General features: G+C 44.7%; 1 protein-coding gene across 1 annotated transcript; it reads right to left on the minus strand.

Moving 5' to 3' along the window:
- Window positions 1-479: 479 nt before the first annotated feature.
- PPIL1 (peptidylprolyl isomerase like 1) lies at window positions 480-19,114 on the minus strand. The gene is made up of 4 exons (XM_081139880.1): window positions 18,809-19,114; window positions 15,668-15,822; window positions 2,190-2,258; window positions 480-1,640 (listed from the first exon to the last, which is right to left on the minus strand). The coding sequence occupies exons 1-4, from the start codon at window positions 18,862-18,864 to the stop codon at window positions 1,420-1,422; spliced, it is 501 nt and encodes a 166-aa protein (XP_080996006.1). The 5' UTR covers window positions 18,865-19,114; the 3' UTR covers window positions 480-1,419.
- Window positions 19,115-23,523: the final 4,409 nt, after the last annotated feature.

A 23,523-nucleotide genomic window follows, 5' to 3' on the forward strand; every position in this document is an offset into this window, starting at 1 on the left:
GACTGGCACCCGAGCGAGGGGGACACCTGGGACTGGCACCTTGCCTGGCCATTCCAGAGAGTACACCACCGCTTCCAAAATACGGGGTGAGAAGGAAACACTGAAGCTAAACCCCCCTTCAATCAAGGAGCTGGCGGTCTAAGAAAGCACACACGGCAGCACACGCCACCTTTGAGCCTGAGGACAGGCAGGTGTCGCTCCTGTAGGTTTGAGGGAGATTCAGGTCACTCAGCACAGCCACCCGGTCAATCTACAGGGAATCCCCCTCACTCACAAGTGCTAACTGAGATCACTTCACTTCTTTGTGGTTCTGCTTTTTAAAGTCAGACCTGCTCTGGATGGGAGAAATCCACTGGAGATCACAAACCTAGAATGATGTGAAATCTTGGACGAGCCCTAAAATACTACTTGAGATGGTTCAGAGGTTAAAATGGCTGATAGAACCTCATACAATATTTAAAATCAGGCCACAGCAAAGATTTCAACCATCAACAGCATTTTATTTAGGAAGTTTCTATGTATTACATAGGTATTAGCTTCCTTTCTGTCATAACCTCCCCCTACAAAAATCAGAAAGATTAAAAAAAACCCTTAACATATAAAATCTCTTAGTTTCTCTAAAGTCAGGTTTAAAAAAAACTTAAGTGGTACTTCCCCTTTCTGAGAAAGACAATTCAGTCTGTTCCTATGCTCACTACAGATTTCTACTCCTTCCTGGGGAAAAAATGGTCAATGCTTCTGGCTTCCTTTTAATAAATTCGTTTCTTGATTATTACACATTATCATTCCCCACTTGACACCTTCTTAGACACTTGATTGTTGAATGCATTTTTCATTTGGCAAAAATCCAACATGGCTTTGCGTGGGATGTCTAAGTGCCAGAAACAGCAGTGTTGATGTTCTGGTTTTGAGGGACAATATAGAGAGATGCATCGTTCCCGGGAAGAACAAATGTAGGAGACTGAGACAGGGTGTGCACAGAGTTCAGAAGGCCGACAGACACTACTTGGTTTTGAATTCTGTGGCCGTTAGCCACCAAAGACTGCGTGTAGACCAGAATATAAATCTTCACAGAAAGAAGTTTGGTTGTGAAATGACAGAGTTGGCTTCATTTTGTTCCAAGTGTATCAGAGCAGATACACACAAGGAGGAGCAGTGTGGGTCGTCTGCAGTGAGCAGTAACCTGTGTGTGGTCATGTACGGGCATTTCTGCCAATGCTCTGTGAACCGAGGCTCAGGGAGAAGCAAAAAGGAAGACCCTATTAAAATATACTTTTATCTCTAACTCACCCAAGACCCCAGGCCTCCTTAGCTCCATGATTTGCAAGGCCAAAATGAAGTTCAGAGTTATTAGGTCATCTGGAAGCTGGTTCGCTGGGCCATCTCAGAAGACCTGGTGTACCCAAGAGAGCAGCAAGACTACCCTGAAGGGTATGCCTTGATGATCTTCACATCGTCCACAGGACGGTCCTGTGAGTTTGTTTCCACCATTCCTACCCGATTCACCATTCCTATACCCTGGCACACACGGCCAAAAATGGTGTGTTTGCCGTCAAGCCACTGGGTGGGAGCGAGGGTCACAAAGAACTGACTGCCGTTGGTATCTGGCCCTGCATTGGCCATTGCAAGAATTCCAGCCCCTGGGGGGGAAAGGAAGAGAGGAAAGAGTATTAATAACCCCCACAGCTCTACACCAAGGTAGGGATGAAAAAAAGCCAGGCTTTGTTCTGGCCTCTATCATCAACCACATCCCCCAAACCACCTCCCCTCAGGGTAGGCTCTCTGCCCTTACACAAAAGCCATCAACTGCGCCACCCTGATGACCTTGTCTTCACCTGCTCCCCGGCCTCTATCCATGATGCTCTTCACTAGTCACCGGACTATGCTGCCCATAAAAACTCCAGCAAGGTCTCCCACTTCAAGGAAGCTTTTGTTTTCCTACAGTTTATAAGAGCAACACTCAACAAGTGGAGTCTAGAACACTGAGCCCAGCACTCTGAATCGCTCAGGACTCCGTCTGAGAGAGGCACCACTTTCTCTAATCCGCCAGGGCTCTCCGTGGAGCCACAGCTGGGCAGCTACATGGCACCGCGCCACCATGCCAGGCACTCACCTTGAATCACAGCCAAGAGAATGAACTTTATAAATCCTCTCTCCCTCCCACCCATCCAGCCAGATTACATACTTACCCGTGAATTTCAAGTCTGGATGGAGTTCATCTTCAAACTGCTTGCCATAGATAGACGCACCACCTCGACCTGCCACATTAGAGGACGAGAACCAGTAAGCCAGTCCCACATGCCACTGCTCAGCAAAAACTATGGCCCGGGATCTAAGGACTTTTTGGAGCTCAGGAAAGGCAAGGCAGGGAGCACGCCGAGCCCCTGCAGGTGTACTGCAGCCACAGCCCCGCCGCAGCACCTGCACTGACAGCACATTCAGATCACTGGTTTCATTCAGGTAAGGCGTTTCTTTTCAAAATAACACCGAGTGTTTTTCTTGCTTATTAAAGTAATACATGTGTGCTGTCAAAAATGTAGAAAACAGAACATTATCAAAAGAACACTGAAGTGCCCTGTAATCTAACCATCTACAGAAAACCACCATTCACAGTTGATGTGTTAAGACATTTCTTAATTTTTATGAGTATTTTTTTTGTTAATCCTCACCTAAAGATATTTTTTCCATTGCTCTTTCAGAGAGAGAGAGAAACATTGATGTGGGAGAACCACATCAATTGGTTGCCTCCTGCACGCACCCCAACTGGGGGCAGGGAGCAAGCCTGCAACCCACAAATGTGCCCTTCACCAGGAATTGAACCCGAGACCCTTCAGTATACAGGACAATGCTCTAACCTCTGAGCACACCAGCCAGGGCAATATTTTTGAGTATTTAAGCAGGAGTGCTGCAAGCCCTCACCCTGTTGCCCATCACAGACACTGCCAATTGATCAGCATTCTTCCCTGCTGAGCTCAGCTGTGCCTCCTTACCACCCAGAAGTCAAGCAGCCATTTTTAATGGATCAGAGATGGCACAAGCTATTTGCTGTCCTTAACTTAGATGAAGGAAAATAAAATTCACTGAACTCAAAGACATCTAGTTTAAGGAGAAACAGGGACAGTAGCAAGTGGCAATGTGGCAGAAAGGAAAGGCAGTGTATCAGAAGGAGACTATGAAGAAACATGGGGTTGAGAATGATTTGCTGGCAACATCACCACCACAAGTTATCTATATGATGTCCACAGAGCCTGGTGCTGTGCTGGACACCCAGGTTTTGCAGTCAGAGCAAAATGATATGTTTACTTATTTCGTCAACCATGTGCCTTGTTAAAGTACTTTGGTTTCTCCAAGTTAACCAGCCAAGACAAACTGCCTGGAACACAGTGAACACTGGATTGATCAGCTTTCTCTGCTTGCCTGGCAGCCAAAAAACAGCCCGGACTCAGGGAGCTCGCCTCCTTTTATGCAGTCTGCTGGGAAGTAGCATGTTAAAGCACCATGCCCACCCCCAGAGGCCCTGGGCCTGGGCTACGGCGTTTCCATGGTAAAAATCCTTTGCTTTACCTTCTAGGATGCTCCACCACAGGGAGCCTGTCAAATCCCCCGGTTCTTTGCAAAGAGGCATGGGGGTGAATCCTAACAGAGGAATCCTCCCACCTGGCCCAGGCTACCTATACTTCTGGAAAATTACTGAACACCAAACTATGTAAAAATTCATTCCAAAAATTCTAACCTGCCAGTATACCTCCAAACAGCAATTATGTAACCAACATGTTCCCTCTGACTGCAGAGTCAAGGTTCCTGTCTGAGGTTTGGGGGGAACCGTGGTTAGTGGAAATGCTAAGGCTGAAGATGAGAGAGGAGAGGGCTATGGCAGCAAACAGGTTAAGCCCTACATCCAGGCCTGAGAGAGCAAGCTGGGGATGAAGTTTAGGCATGCACTGTCCACCTCACAGGCTGAGCCTCAAAGTTGATCCCTGCAAGCTGAGGGCTGCCAGAATGAAACCTCAAGGCCCCTGAAACCCATCACATACATGGCACCACAAACAAGAAGGATTTCAGGAGTGCTAAGCCACCAGGAGATGAAAGAGCACAGAGGCCCCTTTTCACTCACTGAGCATAATTTGACCAACTGCAACTAATTTGAGCTCTGCAGCACATTTACTCATAATACACTATCTTTTTGTAACCTAAATCGACTCTGTAGGGTTTGTAGCAAAATGTCATCAAGACAAATAATTCCAATCAAAACAGTTCTTTGCGCATGTGGAACAGGGGAGTGCTGGTGGGGGCACAGAGTGTGATTAAAGAGCTCTCTGGTGCAGAGCAGGCTACACAGATGTCAAGGATCACTTACAAAGCCAACAATTTCAAAGCATTGCTGTCAAAAGCGTGCTACTTGCCTGGTTGGTACAGATACAACAGAGACAGGCACAGACCTGTTTTCTAAACTCTGTATTCTTCAAGTTCTTTTACTCTTCTCCTTTAAACATTAATGTATTTAATATTTCAGATATACAAAAAATACAAATAATATGACAAACAACTGTACACCTTCCCCTTGAGAAATAAAGTGTGGCAAATCAGTTAAAGACCCCCTGCACACACACACCACATCCCTCCCACCCCCCACTCTCAGGTAACCGCTATTCTGACCAGGAGTTTTGTCATTTCCATGCATTTTATTTTTATTACATATGTATGCATCCCTAACAAAATGTGGAGTTGTTCTGCATGTTTTCAGGTTTTCTAGAAATGTATTATACTCTACGTATTCTTCTGCAATTAGCACAGTCATGCACTTTGTTCCACGCAGCTGCCTGGAGTATTCATGTCACTGTCTGATTACACCAATCTTACCTTTTCTTGTGCTGATGGTTCTTAAGGCTCTTCCCAATGTTCTGCTGTTATAAACCATGCTGCAGTAACCATTCGTTCACTGCCCACAAACAAGTGCAGGAGCCCTCAGGGACTATACCTCACTGGGGATATATATGCAGGGTCACAGTCTATTTCACCATCACTAGATTTTCCAAATATCTTGCCAGAAGAGTCCCAGTGTGCACCCCCACCCACAGTGCTGTCACTCTTTCTCTACTGCTCTTGGTCCTCTTGCAGACTTTCCAACATTTGTCTAACAGGCATCAGATCTCTTGTGGGGTTTTAACCTGTGTTTCCCTGAAGTTGTGCATAATTTCATGTTTATTGGCCATCTAGCTTTCCTGTGTGAACAGCCACTTTTCTACTGAGTGGTTTGACATTTAAAAATTTATATGTATATTATATTATTAGGATTAGTATTCTGGATACTAATCCCTTTACAGTTAATGCTTTTGCAAATACCTTCTTCCAGTCGAATTTTTTCACTATCTTCTGATACACAGAAGTTTTTGCAGTTGAAATTCCTTAATCTTTTTCTTTATGATTTGTGCTTTCTGTTTCTTAAAAAAAAATCTTTCTTGCCCAGCGGGAGTGGTTCAGCAGTTGAGCATTGACCTAGGATCCAGGAGATCGGGGTTCGAGTCCCGGTCAGGGCACATGCCCGGGTTGCAGGCTGCAGCCAATGACTCTCTCATCATTGGTGTTTCTATCTCTCTCTCTCTCCCTTCCTCTCTCTGAAATCAATAAAGATATATTTTTAAAAAAAAAATCTTTATCACCAAGATTCCCATGATGTCTTTTCTCCCTCCTCCTGCTCACTTACTGTGAAAACCTCTCAAGACGAACCTAAGTGGCATCTAAGACATGGAGAGCAGTCTCTTCCCTTGGTGCTACTTGTCCCCACCACTCCCATGCCACAGCTTAGACATAGATTAATATCCAGCCCCAAAGCAGCCACAAGTGGGCCAGCCAGTGACCCATAAGGAGGCCCACATGAAAGGTCTGTCTGGGGCACTGGATACCAGAAGGTGACTGACCAAACCAATCAAAGCCGTTCTTCTGGTAAGAGAACCTCTCACAGACACTGCTCTTTCCTGAGCACTTCCAATGCCTTCTCCACGGCCTGCCTCAGAAAGGCTGGTACTGACCAGATGCTTTTGCAGCAAGGGGTCGCCAGCTGACCCAGTTCTGACTTACTGATATAAACTGAAGCCTGCTGGGTAGTAGAGCTTCTGGGAAAGCTCCAGCTTTCCTGATAAAAAGGGACAAACACACGCCTTAGTCTTTCACCCACAGCTCTTTCTCCATTGCCCTTCTTTGAAAGCAGAGGTGACAGCAGCAGCAGCAGCAGCCATCTTGCAACCGTAAGACAAGTTTGAGATGAAAAGCCAGGACACTAACAAGGGTGGAGTGGAAACACAGAGGAAGCCTGGGTCCCTCACAACTCTGCCGGGCAGCTGAACCAATGCCTGCAACTGCTCACTTACCTCCACACATTCTGTTACTGACAAAAACAAAAGCACCCTTTGTTTAAGCCATTATGGCTCAGTGTTCTTGTAGCCAAAAGCATCCCAAATTATACAAACGCTTTGTTAGTAACAGTAGGAAGGGGGAACTGACTAGTGGAGCTGCTGTTAGGAAAACCCGGGCAAATGCCAAACACCAGCTCTAACATGGGAAACAACAGTGCTACAGTTCTCCAAGAAGCTTTGCAGTTCTTAAGATGTGCTCTCTTCCTCACTTGCCTTTGAGGCCAAGCGATCCAGATTTCGGTTCCAACTCCACCATTTACTGGCTGTGTAACTTTAAGAAGATACTTACCCTCTCTAAGCCTGTTTCCTTGAATGCAAAACAAGAACAGTAGTACTTATGTCTCATAGGATTGTCATGAGAATGAAATGAGACGAGGCACGGCAACCATGCAGTATATAACGCGAAGCAAACACAACAGTAGTATCTGCAATGATGGGTTCCCTTTAACTGAGATAACCTGAGAATTTGCCAGGAGAGGCAACTGTAGGTTGTGATTCTGGTTTATTCCAGTTCCTCTGTCCTCAAACCTCCACCATTCCCTCGCTGCTCCTGGCTCTTTGTGGATAACTTTTCTTCTTATTTCACTGAGAAAAAGGCAGAAGAAACCAAAGAGACCTTTCACATGCTCACGCCACCAAATCTACTTCCCCTCCTACATCTTACCCATTTACCTTCCTTCCTCCGTGATTAACACAGTACAAGTAAATTGTTCATATAACTAGCTCACCACCACAAACCATTCACCTTTAAGGAACTCTGCAACTACAATTTCCCCCTCTCCTCTACCAATTTTTCTTTCTAGGGGATCTTTCCATCAGCTTAAAAACATTGTATGAATATTTCCCATCTTAAAACAAATAAATACATAATCAAAAAACCCTTCATTTCCTCATATCTCCCTATGTTTTTGCATCTCATTCACAGAAAACTCCTCGAAAAAGCTGTGGACACTTGTCCTGGCCTGTGTGGCTCAGTGGTCGGATCCTCAGTCAAGTGCATGCACCTGGGTTGCAGGTTTGATTCCCCAGCCCTGGTCAGGGTGCATGAGGGAAGCACCCAGCTGATGTGTCTCTCTCACATCGATTTTCCCCTCTCTGTCCCCCCCACGCTCCCTCCCTCCCTTCCACTCTCTCTAAAAATCAATGGGAAAATATCATGTGAGGATTAAAGACAACAAAAGCTGTGGACACTTGGTGTCTCCACTTGCTCTCCTGCCTCTTAAAAGCTCTCCATTCAGACTTTTGCCTTCACCACTCCAACGAAACTGCTTTTGTCAAGGTTATCAGTGATTGCCATGTCCTTAAACCCAATGGCCAATCCTCAGGCCTCACCTTGCTTGATCTATAAGTGGTATCTAACAGCTGATGTCACCCTTCCTGAAGTCTCACCTTACTGACAGCTCATTTTTCTCTGCTGGTGCTCTCTCCTCTCCCTCTCTCTCACAGGCACTAGACCTGCACTGATATGTGAAGACCTCTCCTTCCATCCCTACTCCCCACCCCTTTATCTTTCACAGGTACTACCCAATAAAGCTCTTCAGTGTCTAACTCTGTTTTGGCATCTGCTTCCCAGAGGACTAGAACCCACAGAGCCACTACCACCCTCGTCCAAACTACAAGTTCTAGCTTTGACAACAAAAGCTTCCAACTGGTCTGCTTGCTTCCAGCCTTGCCTCCCCCTTTCCGCACCAGTCTACACTCCACCTGTAGGCCAGAGGGATCCTTTTAAAACAAGGCACATTGTGGCAGTCCTCTGCTCAAAACCCTCCAGTGACATTTCATCACACGACAAAGTCCAAGTCTTCACCACAACTTACAAGATGCTCCATGATTGGGGACTCTGCTGTCCTTCAGTCATCTCCTGCCACTCTTCCCCTCACTCATCTGTTCCAGCCACACTGTCTGGCCTCTGGTCTGTTTCTTGCCAAGCACACTCTGGCCTAAGGCCTCTGATTGCTGGTCCGTCTGGAGTGTCCTTGCTCCTGACAGTCTCATGGCTCACTACTTCACTTTATTTAGAACTCTGCTCAGATGCCACCTTATCAGAAAGGTCTTCCCTAATCACACTATCCAAGACAGCACCTCCCTCACTCTATCCCAGTGCTTCTCAACTGGGAATGACTTTGCCCCCTGGAGAATTGGATAATATGTGGGGACATTTTTAGTTTTCACACTGAGGGGTTCTACTGGCATCTAGTGGGTAGGGGTCAGTGGTGCAACTATCCTTCAATGCACACAACAGCCCCCTACAACAAAGAATTTTCTAGCACAAAATGTCAATAGTGCCAAGGCTGCGAATCACTGCTCTATCTCCTTATACGTTTTTTCTTCCATATAATTTGTCATGACCTGACAGTATATATGTACCTATCTGCTCACTGTCTGTCTCTCCTACTAGAATGAGAGCTCCACAAGGGGCTTTCTTATTCACTGTTGTATCCCCAACTCTTAGAATGATGCCTGGACCATGGTAGGAGTCTAACAAACATTTGTTAAATAAACTACCAACCAAAATAAATAATAACCACCATTCTTTGAGCTCCTATTGTGTCAAGTCTGTGCTAACCATTTTATGAGGATCAGCTCATTTACTACTCACGACGCCTTCATGAGGTGCATAGAACCACACTCCCCACTCATAGGTAAGAAGGCTCAGCAAGGTTACATAACTAGTCTACACTTAATAAGTGTTTCTGTGAAGCCAAGACTCAACCCCAAGCCTTCCAGGCCACAGCCCTGCTTCACCCCCACTCTACACCACCTTGCCATATCCCATGCTGGATAAATTTCCTCACGTAGTTTTCTTATCCCAGACTTAACAGTTCCAAATGGTCCCTGACTGATGCTAGATCAAATGTGAACTCCTGTCTGGGGGTCTCCATGAAGTGGCCCTGTCTCACCCCCATGCTATCTCTCATTACTCTGAGCGCTCTGCCCCAAACTGCTCCTTTACTGTCCCCTAAACATGCAGCTCCGGGGCCTCAGAAATCACATCATAAGCATTTGTCCCAGGTGTGGCAAGGTGGCAGAGCCAGTCCAGCAGGTGAGACCTGACACCTGGGGTGGTCGGCTCCCCTCACACCCTGCATGCCTGTCTCTCGTGTGTCCATTCTGTACGCCTTCTTCCCAAATCCAAAATGCCCTTCCCTGTCCTCCCAGAGCTCCTTCAATTCTACATTCCTTCAAGGCCCATCTCAAACATGTCCCCTACCCACTCTAAGCCCACTCCACTGTACTTTTTCTCTTATTATTAATTATTCCAACCTATGTTATATAATAATCCATAGCATACCGCCATACATTTGCATACTGATTACATTTTACTTTCCAGATATTTTCTTATAATGAATATCTTGTGTTCCTGGCAAGGCAAGGAGCTCTGCAAGGAAAAGAAATGGCTTCTGCCCTGGGGGGTGGCTCAGCTGGTTGGAGCATCGTCCTACACACCAAAAGGTTGCGGGCTAGATCCCTGGTTGAGGCACATACAGGATGCAATCGGTCAATGTTTCTCTCTCTCTCTCCCTTCCTCTCTCTCTCAAATCAAATAAAAACATATCCTAAAGTAAGGATTGAAAAAAAAAAAGAGAAAAAAAAATGCCTTGGCTTCTAATGCTTAAGTAGCCCTCACAGGCCTTAGAATAGCACAAGATACCCAGCAGACTCTTAGCAAATACTCATCAAGTGAATAAAATTAACGATGAGTCTGCTGTTTAATATGTTACATCTCTGGTGTTCTGGGGCAAGAGGAGAGAGGAAATCAGAGTGAGGGTGAGCACAGCATAATCAGCATGTAATTAATCACTGCAATCACGGCAGCCAGTGACTGTGAGGCTAAGTGCAGAGCAGGAGAAGCAAAAAGAAGTGGGGGATAGGGTGCCATGTCTTACAGGGAGGAGAGGAACAGAAGTTAGTAGAAACAGATAAAAGACATTGAGAGTCCTGGCCAGTGTAGCTCAGTTGGTTGAACACCACCCTATGCACCAAAAGGTTGCTGGTTTGATTCCCAGTCAGGGCAAGTGCCCAGGCTGCAGACTCACTACCCGGTCCAGATTCATGCAGGTGGAAGCTGACTGATGTTTTTCTTTCTTTCTCTCTCTCTTCCTCCCTCCCTTTCCCCTCTTCTCTAAAATCAATAAAAACATTTTTTTAAAAAAAGACATTCAGAGAGCCAGCATAAAGTTATTACAATAAAGGAAATTTAAAAGAAGAAAAATGGTTTCAAATGAAGCAGGAAGTCAAAGGATATTTGAATTGAGAAAACATCTGGAAAAGAAATATCAGAAAGACACTGGAAAGAATAGGTTCATCAGAATGAGGGAGAGTCGGGATGGAAGTGGATGGAAGTGGTACTTGGACTTGCTGAAGAGCCCAGGATGCAAAATTCTGTGCACCTGAGATCTTTAGCAAAAATGTGTTACCAAATCAGCTAGCAGTTCATTCTAGTGACCCGGGGGGGACCTAACTCTTGTTTGCCTTCAAACACAGACCAACCAACAAGCTGAGCCCAATCATTCATTATACTTGAGGCTGGATGTAATTATTTGGAAATCTTTCTAGTGATTCAATTTCATTAAAATTACAACATGGAAATGTGACATTATGAAGGACTGAGAACAACTACAGAAATATAGGGAAGCTCTGTCATGAGCAATTCGCATCTGAGTCACTTTCAATTCTTTTACCCTAATCATTGGCTCTCTCAGTTCACTGCTGACATGAACTAAACTTTTATCTCATAACAACAATGAAAGAGAGGAAGACAACAGGAAAGAAGTGCATCAAAGTGCTGGCAGGACATTTTTACATAAAGAATGTGTACTGTCCTCCCCCAATACCTGATGAAGCAAACACAAAAAATTCAAATTTAAAAAGCAAAAACTTCACTAGCATTAACCAAATAAGAAAAAGGAAGCAAACTTACTCCAAAAATTCTGAAGAGTCAGCCAAGGAAAGAAATAGATCTGTCTGCTTGTGCTCCCTAAAAGTTGTAATCAGGAAAGGAGGAGTGTCACCCAGAGAATTCTCACAAATACCCTCCACTTTTGAGAAGCCAACAGAGGAAGTGGGTGAGTGGTCCTGAAAAAGTTAAGGAGTAGTCCACACATACCACAGGTGCTCAGGAGTGGCAGGGTGGGCTATCAGCACTGGCCACTGGGGGGGCACTGGGTTCCTGGGCCACCTCAGGAACTCGGTTTGGGAGAAAACATAATCCAAGAAGGGCTTCTCCGTGGCTGTCTCGAGCTACTGATGCTTCGATAAAAATAAGAACCCAATAAAATGAGTTCAAAGACAACATAATAAATCAACAGAATAAAGTGAAGAGATTGCAGAGCTAAGGAAACAGATTTAGAACCAAATGACACCAATACAGCACTAAGAAATAAATCAGAGCAGGAAAGAACAAAACAGACATGACTAAAAATTAAATAAGGGACAGAATAGAGGTGTGAGATTATTTCAGTGGATGCAAGAAAAAATGGAAAAAAAATCATCTCAGACTCTCAAAAGAAATGTGATAGATACAGAAGGCAAAGGTAATGAATCAAAGAATTAGCTTCCTGAAACAGAAAACCCAGTAAGTGTAACAGAAAATATTCATAAACACAAATCAAAAATATTTCCCTGAATTGAAGGAAGAAGTAAATCTGATCTCAATCTTCTCCAAAGCCATGTTCAAAATCAGAAGGGGATGGAACAGAATTGTCTCAAAAGATCTGAGGGGGTGAGTGTAGCTCAAAAGCATACCCAGTCATGGTCTTTTTCAAGTATAAGGGCAATGGGCAGAAATTCTCAAGCATGACTGAGTTAAAAAATATCACAGCTTCCAGCCCTTGCAATAAAAACCACTCGACGGGAAGTTCTGCTTGCGAGTAGAAAAGCCTAGTGGTGAGCACTGAACCCTCTGAAATGCAGAACCCATACTGTCGCTGAAGGAATCATGGGTGTAAAATGGAAAATGCTACATAAAACAAGAAAATAAAACAAGAAAAATTGGGAGTGTGGAGGGAAGACAGGTCTGAGATAAATGAAAATAAATAAATTGGTCTGTGTTCCCAATTCTTGGCACAGGGCTCCTAAAACCTTTGGAAGCAATGGGGGGTGGCAGGGTGGGGAGGTGGGGGGGCATCTGTAATATTTTCAACAGTAAAGATAAATTTAAAAAAATAAAATAAAACCCTTGGAAATTCCTAAGTGATAAGAGCACTGGGAGCATGTTCTGTTCTAATGAGGTGACTCTGGGTGGCCTCCTGGATGGCTCTCGATGGGGTCTGGTCACCAGAAAGCTCAGGCCATGATCAGAAGCTTGGAATTTTCAGCCACCCCACCACCACCCTGAACCACCAACACCACCACCACTTCTCCAGAGAGGAGAGAGAGGCTGGAAATGGAGTTAACTGATCATGCCTACATGAGGAAACCTCCATAAAATCCCAATAGTACAGGGTTCGGAGAGCTTCCAGGTGGGCGAACACACCTACACCAGGAAGGTAACACACTCTACCCCCACGGGGACAGAAGCTCTGGCACTCGGGACCCTCCGAGACCTCGCCCTATGCATCTCTTCATCTGGCTATTCATCTGTATCCTTTACCACTATCCTTCAACAAATGGGTGAACCGAAGTGTTTCCCTGAGTTCTGTGAGCCACTCAGGCAAAGTAATCAAACCACACAGGAGGGGGTCGTAGGAACTTCCCATCTATAGCCAGTTGGTCAGTAGATACTTGTACATGGGCTTGTGACTATTGCTTGAAGTGTGTGTGTGTGTGGGGGGGGGCAGTCTTGTAGGACTGAGCCCTTAACTTGTAGGATATGACACTATCTCCAGTTAACAATGTCAGAATTGAGTTAAATTGTAGGACACCTAACTGGTGTCACCGAGAATTGCTTGTTGTGGGGGGAACCTCCATTCGCCTGGTGACCACAAATATCAGAGTGAAGTGTTCTGTGTTAAGCCTGTAAAAGCAAAGGAGAAACAAAGGAGGGAAAGATGGAGTTTTCCCCAACTCAGGAGGTATGTAAAACTGAATTTTCCTAAACAACAGGGATGGGTAGAAATTTAAGTACTAATTACCTCATATTTCATAGCAGGAAGTCAATTTTTCTGTTAAATATATACAAAATTAAATACACTCCTTTTTGTGTAAAAAACAATAGCATGCAAGACACACCCTATTCTCTTGAAATTATTTCCATTTAGCTAGTTATGCATCTATCCATCCCTTTAACTAGGTATCTGAAAAGAAAGTGTTTAGAATAATGGCCACCAAAAGTTAACACTGATCATTTCTGAGAGGTGGGACATTGGGGAAATAGTTAATGGTGGTTAAGAATCTTTAGGAGGTATAATTATGAGTGATTTTGTTCTTCTTTTTTTTTCCTACTTTCCTATATATTCTATTTTGAAATGTGTCCATATACATTGAAAAAATTGAATGCCTCTGGTCATAAAGGATAAATAAAGGACAAAAGAAGAATGAGACTGAGAAAGGACTGCCACAGGGAGAACCAAGCTATTTAAAGGCAAGAGAGCAGGAACAGGGATTAGCAGGGAGAAAATGCACACTGAGAAGTAGAGGCCTTTGAAAATAATAAGTGTTATTACATGTCACTAATAAATTTCATTAATAAATCCCATTCACTTTTTTTTTTTTTTTAATTCTCATCCGAGGACATGCTTAGAGAGAGGAAGGGAAAAAGAGAACCATCGATCCGTTGCCTTCCGAACACTCCCCAACTGGGGATCAAACCCGAAACCCAGGTATATGCCTGACCAGGAACTGAACTAGCAACCTCTTGGTGCACAGGAGGATGCTCAACCAAATGAGTCACTCCTCCAGCCAGGCACTAATAAATCCCACTGAAATGATGGTAACTCCCAAATTCATACCCCCACCCCAGACCTTTCCATGGACTGCTGCACTCATATCCCATTACTTACTCAGCATCTCTGCTCAATGTGTCCAAAACTAAAACCAAAAGCAAATTCTTAATCTTCCCCCTCCAATCACGCTTCTCTCTTAGCCTTCCTCACTTCACTAGATTCAAGTCAAAAACTTTGAAGTCATCCATCATTTCTTTCTCTCACACACTCACACACCCCTAATCCAATCTCAGCAAATCCCATTGGCTCTATTTCCATCAAAACATAGCCTCAATCCCACCACTTCCCACCGCCTTCCCTACTATTGGCCTGTCCTACCATATATTCCTAGAATGAATGACTACAGCAGCCCGTGAACAGGTTGCCTGCTCTCACTCTTGCCCCTGTATCTGTTCCCTAAACAGCAGCCAGAGTGATTTTTTTAAAAATATATCTTTATTGATTTTAGAGAGAGGAAAGGAGAAGGAGAGAGAGTGATAGAAACATCAATGATGAGAGAGTCATTGATCGGCTGCCTAGCCTCCAACCCGGGCATGTGCCCTGACTGGGAATTGAACCCTAATCGCCTGGATCCTAGGTTGATGCTCAACTGCTGAGCCACGCCTGGCCGGGCCAGAGTGATCTTTTTAAAGCATACGTCAGATCATGGAATTCCTTTGCTCAAAACTTTCTACTGGCTCCCATGTTACTCAGAATAAAACCCAGTCTCTATGCCCTACAAGATCCTCTATGATCTTCTACGTGGGCCCCCGCCTCTGGCCCCTGGGCCTGCTTTTTCCTCCAGTCGTAAGTTTCATTTCCCTCCCTTCTTTCAGATCTCCGCTCCATTAATAACATCTACAGAGGGCTTCCCTGGCCTTTCCACTAAAATCACATGCCTACATCCTTTTCCTGTTTTATTTTTTAAATGTATCTTCATTGTTGAAAGTATCACAGGTGTCGTGTTTTCCTGCTTTACTGAGAACAAGAAGTTGTTTTTCTCTGTTCATGGCTGTACCCAAGAGCTTAGAAAAGTATCTGACACAAAGCAGGGGTTCAATATTTGTTAAATGAATGAATTAATCAAAGTATTCTATTTTTCTCACAACAATGCAAAATCTTTCTTACTTTTGATTATCAGACTATTCTATACATTACTAGCATTCAGGCAATATTATTTGCTCTTAGTAAGCAATACATGGAAGTAATAATAAAGCCCAGGAGTCCAGATTAGTCAATTCCCCATGTGTGTGTTTGGGGAGGGTGTGTGCTAGGGAGGGAGGAATAGCCACCAGAATCAAACCCAGTCCCTGGCATGCGGAAGGAGTCCTGCTGCCCTACTTCAGTTACAACAGAAGGAAGCCTCAGAAATTAACATTGGCTTAACTGTACCTGTCCCCGTTGGGTCACCTCCCTGGATCATGAAGTCCTTGATGATTCTGTGGAATTTGGTGCCATTGTAGTAACCTCGACGGGCCAACTCAGCAAAGTTCTTACAGGTCTTTGGAGCATGCTTCCAGTACAGCTCCAGCACAATGATCCCCATGCTGCAGGAGGAAGGGGACGGTAGAGTTCCAGTCAAAAACAAGGTCACGGCAGATAGGGATGATATGGGACTGCGCCAGGACTCTTCATTGTCAAGCTTGTAAGTCATGAAATTGTGATAAACATCAGATTTCATGCTCAGCAAAGGGAAACAACACAAGACAAATAACATCAACACAGTCATCTCCTCTGAGCAAAACATGCATGGGCTTCTGGTACTTCTTTTAAGCAACATAACTGTGGACAATTAAAAATTTAGGGTCCAGGGCACCCTTCCATCCAGGGCACACTCACACTTTACATATAAAAAATCACCAATCATCAGAAACTAATATAATCACCACTAAACTAGGGGGAAAAAAACCATACACTGAATTTGTAAATTTTTTTTAAAGAAAGACATTAAGATACCAGGAACTCATATTTCTTTATACATGCATACGTTTGGGGGGGGGGGGCGGGTACATGGGAGAGAGGAAGGTTTTTCAATGAATATCATTTTTATTAAACTTTATATTTTTGAACCATGTTAATATATTACCTATTCATAAAATTTTTAATGGAAAAAAAGGTACAGTTTTGTGTATTTAGGAAGAGCTGCAACAAAGATAAAACCTGATTACTTGAAACCTTTCTAACTACCCAATGTGATGAGTACTCCCTCCCCTGAAGCACTGCTAAGGAAAATGAAGGAAAAGACGTGGGCCAGGTGCCTTCCCTTCCCCATCACTCACCTAGACTTTAAACTCCAAGAACGTGAGAACGCACTCAACTCCGTATATATAGCCTGAATACCCAGTGCCAAGCGCAGTGTAAGTAAACACCCTGTAAATACTGTAGATAGGTTCTTGGAAACTGTGACTTGTAGCGACAGAATGTGTAATGAAACCAATTTTACCCTAGGCTAACTGACACAAACAAGAGCTAAGTTCCTGAAGCACATTTCTAGTCATAAACACATCACCAAACTTCTAAATAAAGACCCAAACACTTCTAATATTTCACACTGAAATAAATGTGCGCTACACATACAGTTAAGAAAGATTAATAAAAACAAGTTAAGATAATTATTTTCTAACCTGCTTATTCCAGTTCAGGGTCTGAGGTGGCTGGGACCTTATTCCAGAAGCTTAGGGCGCAAGGTGGGAACCAAACCTGGACAGGGCACCCTTCCATCCAGGGCACATTCTCTCTCTCTCTCTCTCTCTCTCTCTCTCTCTCTCTCTCTCTCACACACACACACACACACACTCATTCACTGAAATGAAACTTTATTCAAGGACCTGCTGTACATGTGGTATGTGCCAGAACATAGCTTTCTACTGGCAATTCATCCTTCACACTACTCATATTCAACACAGATGAACAATTACTCTGTGCAAGGCACGGTTCTAGGTGCTTTTCCCTTCATGGAGCTTATATTCTGGTGGCTATTTTTTTAAATACAGGTAATAACTTTAGAATGGCAATCAGAAAGTACATATACAATTTTGAAATGTGCATACTTTTTGACAGCAATTTCAACTTCTAAGTATCTATTCTATAGAAAAAGTTACTAAAGTGCTTAAGGGTACAATATGTGCAAGGATGTTCATTCCAATATTTGTCATAACAAAAAACAAGAAGCAATTTGGATGCCCTTCAAAGAGGAAATTACTAAAATATGAGACATCTATACTATGAAAGGCTGCATATATTAGTGAGCAAAAGAAAAGCAAATTACAGGGGAAAAACATACAGTATGGTCATATGATTGTATTTTTGTTAAAAAAATAGAACATAAAAGAGAGATGTTTATGTGCACACAGAGAAAGGTCTGGAAGGTCATTCAACAAACTATTAAAAGTGTTTTTACACGAGGGGTGGTCTTCACTGCTTATTCTATACACTTCTACACTGCTTGGATTTAAATTTCAATTTATTTTGTAGTTTTAAAAACATGTTAACAGGTGAGTTCAGAAATTACTTTCAAGCTGGTGCCTGAAGTAGAATTTTGCCTTAAAAGATGGGGAAAACGGCCCTGGAGCAAAAGCAGCACCTGCGAGAACTGTGCTCTGGTGGGAAGCAGCTTAGGCAAGAACAGAAAGAAGGCAGAGGGGTGATGGCTGGACCCTGGCTACTAACGGGGAACGGCAGATGTAGCAGAGAGGTAGGAAAACACCAGATAAAACAAATCACCTTGAATGTCAGACTAAAAGTTTTAATTTTATAGTGTTGTAACAGTAAGAAGTCACTTCAGGTAATCTGTCCTACTTCGGAAAGATCACTCTGAACGTTTTCCAAAGAGGCAATGGAATGAAGGAGACTAAGGAACCTAGCATGTGAGTGAGGCAGACACACCAGGCTCCAAGTGAGGTTCCCCTACTTACTAGCGGTGTGGCTTTGGTCAAGCCACTTAATATGTAAGTTCTGGCATTTCCCTGCCGAAACTGGAGAAGAGAAGGTGAATGCCTACATGATATGAGCTGCTAGGAGGATTAAACTAGATGTGATGCTATACACCTGGGGCACGACCAGCTGGTTGGTGCTCAATTATATTACATTTGACAGTGGGGGAAATGTGCTTCTTCCCGTGTCCCCCTAGCAATCTGTCTGTGCAACCGTAGAACTTACATGACAAGGGTACGACCTCTCCCGTTAACATTTCTGTAGCTGTCTCCTCCACTATAATGTAAGCTCCTAAAGGCATGGCTGTGCGTTTCATCCACCCCTGTATCCTCAGAGGCAGATCCTACGTCCCTGGGCTGAATGCAAGGATGGATGGATGGATGAATGAACGGAGGGGTGGGAGGAGGGCAATCGGGCAGCTGTCGCCAAGGTCCCAGCGCGAGTCGGTGCGGAGCTCGGACGCCGGCGGCGACGGTCCACACGTGCCCTCACGGCCGCCGCCCCACGAGGCGGGGATGCCCGCCGGGAACCCGGCCCCGCGGCCAAGCCCGGGCTCCGCGTCGCCTCCGCCGGCCCAGCCCCGAGGCCCGACCCCCTCACCTGGTCTCCAAGTAGACGTTGGGCGGCTGCCAGGAGTCCGGAGGGATGGCCGCCATTGTGGTGCCGGCGGACTCTCTCCAGCAGAGCTACTTCCGGCGTCGATTTGCCGGGGGACCCGCCGCCGCAGCGCACACTTCCGGTCCCCGAGGTTCAACCCCGCGATGCCAAGATTTGGGGAGTTAGGAAAAGGAGGAGGAAGGACCCCACCTCCAAGGCCGCGAAGCTGGGGTGCGAGGCGAATACCGGCTGGCGGCGAGGACAGAAGAAAGCGCCGGCTCCTTCGCAGGTGGTCTCGCAAGTGGAGCCACCGCGCCACTCTCCGGGCGCTCTGATTGGTTCGTTTAGGCGTGGAAGGCGGGAACAACCAGCAAACATGCACTCCGATTGGAGCTCTGTCCAAACTTTAAATTCCAAGAATTTCCTAAGTCCCACGGTAAGCCGGGGACCGGAAGGAGAGGAATAGAGGTGGGAGAAGCCCGGGACTAAGGCTCTGTCCCATTTACACAGCACTCGCACTGTATTATCTCACCTACTCAAAGTAGATGTTGCTATTCTCATTTTTCAGATCTGAAAACTGAGACTCAGCAGTTAGATGACTTGTTTGTAGACAGACAGCAAATCCGAGCCTCCACACTAAAGGCCGAGAGCCTGGGGAGAGAGGGAAGGGCCTGGAAGAAAGTGAGAGACAGGGAAAGGGAGAGACAGCGGAATGAAGATCAAAGGGATCAGGGCTAGAGCAAGGCCTAGAGTGACCTGCTGGGATAGCCGGTCGCCTAAGGTTGTTAGGGGGATTCACTCGGGGTCAAAGATGGAGAAGCAAGGTAGAGGCACTTCAAGGAAGTTTGAATGGAGGACAAGAAAGAAATGGGGTAAATAAACCTACACAGTAAATGCTACGCGCACCACTTAATAATGATAGCTAAATGAATGCTTGCTTTGTGCCAGGCGTGGAGCTAAGCACGATTGTTTACGTTCACATTGTTAAAATCCAACACAGAGGGAGACCAGACTTGCAAACTCCCTGAGCAGACAAACCAGGTTGGCCATTCAAGCAAAACTTAGGCCAGTTCTTGTTAATGCTTCTGAAAATTATACACAGAACTTAAACTGTTCCCCAGAATCGATGTGAGCTAACCACTTTTCACCCATTCTCTATCACTAGGAAAACTCTAATTTTACTACTTATCTCTGGAGAATAAACGCCATTGCCTCCTCACTACGTAAGCTGCTTTATAACAACACGTCTCTAAGCCTCATTTGTATTCAGTCTGAATGCTCCCAGTTTGCAAAATGCTTTGTTTTGTGTGTGTGTGCAATAAATTTTTGCTAATTATTATTTCAGTGATCCAGTGATTTTACTTCCACTATTTCTGAACTTTTGACAACACTTAATCTTCAAAACGCCATGAGGTAGATATTACTATTCCCTTTTTACTTTGAGGAAACAGATTAATAACTTGCTCAAAGTACCACAGCTGTGAGCCTGTGCTCTAACCACAGTTTAATCCTAGTTTCCTTAATTGTCAAGTGGGCATAAGATAATGCAGGTCTTAAACATCAAACTAGTCAGCAAGCTCTGTGAAAGAGGAACTAGGCCTGCTGCATCTCTGTGCCCTCCTCACAGAGAACTGAGCATAGGTTGCTCAGGTTTCAATGAATGAATAATAGACATAAAACCATATTTTAGCCCTGATTGGTGTGACTTAGTTGGTTGGGCATTTCCTGTGCACTAAAAAGCTCCTGATTGGATTCCTGGTCAGGGCAGTGCTGGGTTGCAGGCTCCATCCCCAGCATGGGGCATGCAGGAGGCAGCCAATCAAATCGATGTTTCTCTTTCTCCCTCTCCCTTCCTCTCTCTCTAAAAATCAATAAAAATATTTTTTTCAAAACCAAAACAATGTTTTAAACCGATGAGTGCTCTGCTAATGTAAGGTATAATTAAATTTACATCTCCAGAGGTCTTGTGTTAATGCCCTTTGTGACCCTTGAACTGGAAGGAAAAGTCTTTATTATTGATCCATAATGTGTGTTATTGTTTGAGTTGCCTTTTTCTGGACCTTTTGTACTTTCTTACTATGTATTTTGGGAGGCTTAGGGCACAGTGAGGATGCTTTGGGGTTTTATGCAAGAATAAGACAGTGTCTTGCTGTCTCATTACAAAATCCTTCCTCTAGAGGCTCAATATTTGTTGATCTTTTTGTCCCCTAGAGAACATTGGGTATCAGTGACTTCAGGAAGGAGTTGACAAAGAGGCCTGGATTCCTTTCCTGAGTTATAACTAATAGTTCACATTAAGTTAGAGTAGCTTGTATTTATTTCATTTATTCTGTTTCTGAGCTTACTGCATCTTCTGAATAAATGTTCTTTATTTTAAAAAATTATAAATTTTATACAGAAGCATCATTTTTCAGGCTGGAAACCTTAAGATTATCCTTTCTCTCTGATTTCTCTAAGGGACATATCATCAGGTGTTGGGAGTCGGTGACATGTCTGGACATGGTCCACATCACCTGAGGGCTGGAGTTAAGGACTTGACCCTCGCCACAAGTTCCCATGAGGAGGCTTGCTATCCGAGATAAGGAAATACCAAGGTCTGGGCTCATGCAGGAGGCAGGATATTTACTCTGAAAGAGTGTTTATGCAGCCTTGAAGGAACTACTTTACATCACGCTCACCTCATTACCAATTGTTTGTCACTTACTATATAATAAAGGCATTGAAGCCATTTGGGGCTGCTCCTCGCCAGAGGACAGTCCTCCTGATCCCATAACTTTGTTTGTCTCTTTCATTCCCACCACTCAAACTCAGGTTTGTTCGTTTCTCAGGCTGGTTCCTGACAATCAGGACCTGTCAATTCTTTTTCCAAAGGTCCCCAAATTGTATCCCTTCCCACTCCCACTTCTGTTTCAGACCTTTAACAACAAGGTTATTTCAGAAGCCCCCTGGCTGGGTTCCCTGACTCTGGATTTCCCCCACTAAACCGTCCTACGCACACACAGCAGCCAAAGCCTTCCTCTGAAATGTCACTTTGCCTATTAAAGTCTCATACCACTTGTCCTGGGCTTGAAAGCCCTTCACCATTGGCCCCCCTCACTGACTTCTCCAGCCTGATTTCCTACTATTTTATCCATGACTTAAATGTGCCACCACATTCCCACTCCCAGGCCTTTGCCCAGGCTGTTCTCTTTCCTTGCAATGCTTCCCAAACCTTGCCCATGCCTTTGTCCCAACTCCTTCAGAAACCTCTCTACTCCTCCTGTCTACAGTATACTCTTCTCCCCTTCTCTCTTCTTGGCCTTTCATTCTGTGCTGCCTTCCATTGTTGTCTAACTGCCTGTGTCAGATTCTCTTTTCTCCAAGTAGAATGTTAAGAGCCCATGTTAAGGCCCATGTCCTAGTTCACTTCAGTTCAGCACTCACACAGGGCCTGTTCTAGGCTATAACCTGAGCGGAGGGAATCTCCAATTGCTGAGCAGAGCCAAGGCACCAACCCACAAACAAGCAATTCTGTTACACAGGGTGCTATTACCTGGGAACCTTGTCAAGGGTTTTTCTAAATCTCAACAGAGAGAAGCCAACACTAAAGAAGTGAGATTTATCCATCATTTCCCCCCTTATTCTCTCCCCCTAACCAGTTCCTCCTCCCATGCCTCCAATCACTACTGTCTTAGTCACCAGACATCTTTGACTCCTCACACTCCCTCAGCTACATCCCCACACACATTACAGGTTTCCAATCACTTTCACACTCATGATCTTTTCTCAGTCTACATTGACCAGGTTCTAGAGCAGAAGCTCTGAGTGACTGACAGAAGGAAGCGGTCAGCTTCAGACCCACCAGCATTTACTGTGTCCCAGGACCCAAGCCTTTCCCCTACTATCTTCTTCGGAGCCCTTTCTACTACCTGGCAGTCTTTCTGATCTGTTTTACCTGGGAAATGTTTCTTCAGTGGATTCTCATTCCTTTTACCTAGACCATCAAGGTTGTTTTTCCCTTGAACTTTCCAAGTTAATTTTTCGTTTTCCAAGATAGCCTTCATCCTGCACTGGATGAAGATGTCCATAGCAGAGCTCTGAGCATGTCACACCCTTGGTCAAAAACCTTCAGTGCTTCCCACTGCCCACACATTAAAGTCCTAGCACTCCAGGCCTTCCTGGCTATGCCAACGTGATCTTTAAAGATTGGTTTTTCTTCTATAAGTAGTCTTGCCTCAGCCAGATTGACATTCCAGGCTCCCAAAACGTGCTCATGTCTTCCCTCCTGAATCTTCTCACTCCTATACCTTGTGCCTGAGATGTTCATTCTCAGGCTCCAATGTCTGAATCCTTAAGGCAATCTCCAAACTCACTTTGTCCCTAAATCTTTTCCTGGCACACCTACCAACCACTAGGCACTGGGGAAGATAGACATGAGTCACACGCACTGTCCTCAGCCCCAAAGGAACCCATATTCTAGGAGAGACAGACAAACACATGGCTACAGGAGAGTGGAGTGAGGGCTGTAATAAGGAAGCACATGTGCTTCCTGAGCTTGAGCTCTTCCAGAGCTGGCTTTGGGTAGTCAGAGATTTCTCTGGGAGTGGTAACCTGAGCTGAGATCTGGAAAATGTTGAAGCCAGGAGAGGTTTCTTTGAAGATCTGGAGCAAGAAAAAGAGCTTGGGAAGTCAGAGATTGTTTCTCAGGCTGTCCTGGAGCTGAGTAGGATCTTGAACTT

This window comes from Miniopterus schreibersii, assembly GCF_964146895.1.
Source record: "Miniopterus schreibersii genome assembly, chromosome: 6".
NCBI lineage: Eukaryota > Metazoa > Chordata > Mammalia > Chiroptera > Miniopteridae > Miniopterus > Miniopterus schreibersii.

Coding starts and splice junctions, on each gene's coding strand:
- PPIL1 (XM_081139880.1), bottom strand. CDS start 18,864: ATGGCGGCCATCCCTCCGGACTCCTGGCAGCCGCCCAACGTCTACTTG. Junction 15,823..18,808: donor AACGTCTACTTGGAGACCAG/GTGAGGGGGTCG, acceptor TTCCTCCTGCAG/CATGGGGATCATTGTGCTGG. Junction 1,641..2,189: donor TCCAGACTTGAAATTCACGG/GTAAGTATGTAA, acceptor TTTCCCCCCCAG/GGGCTGGAATTCTTGCAATG.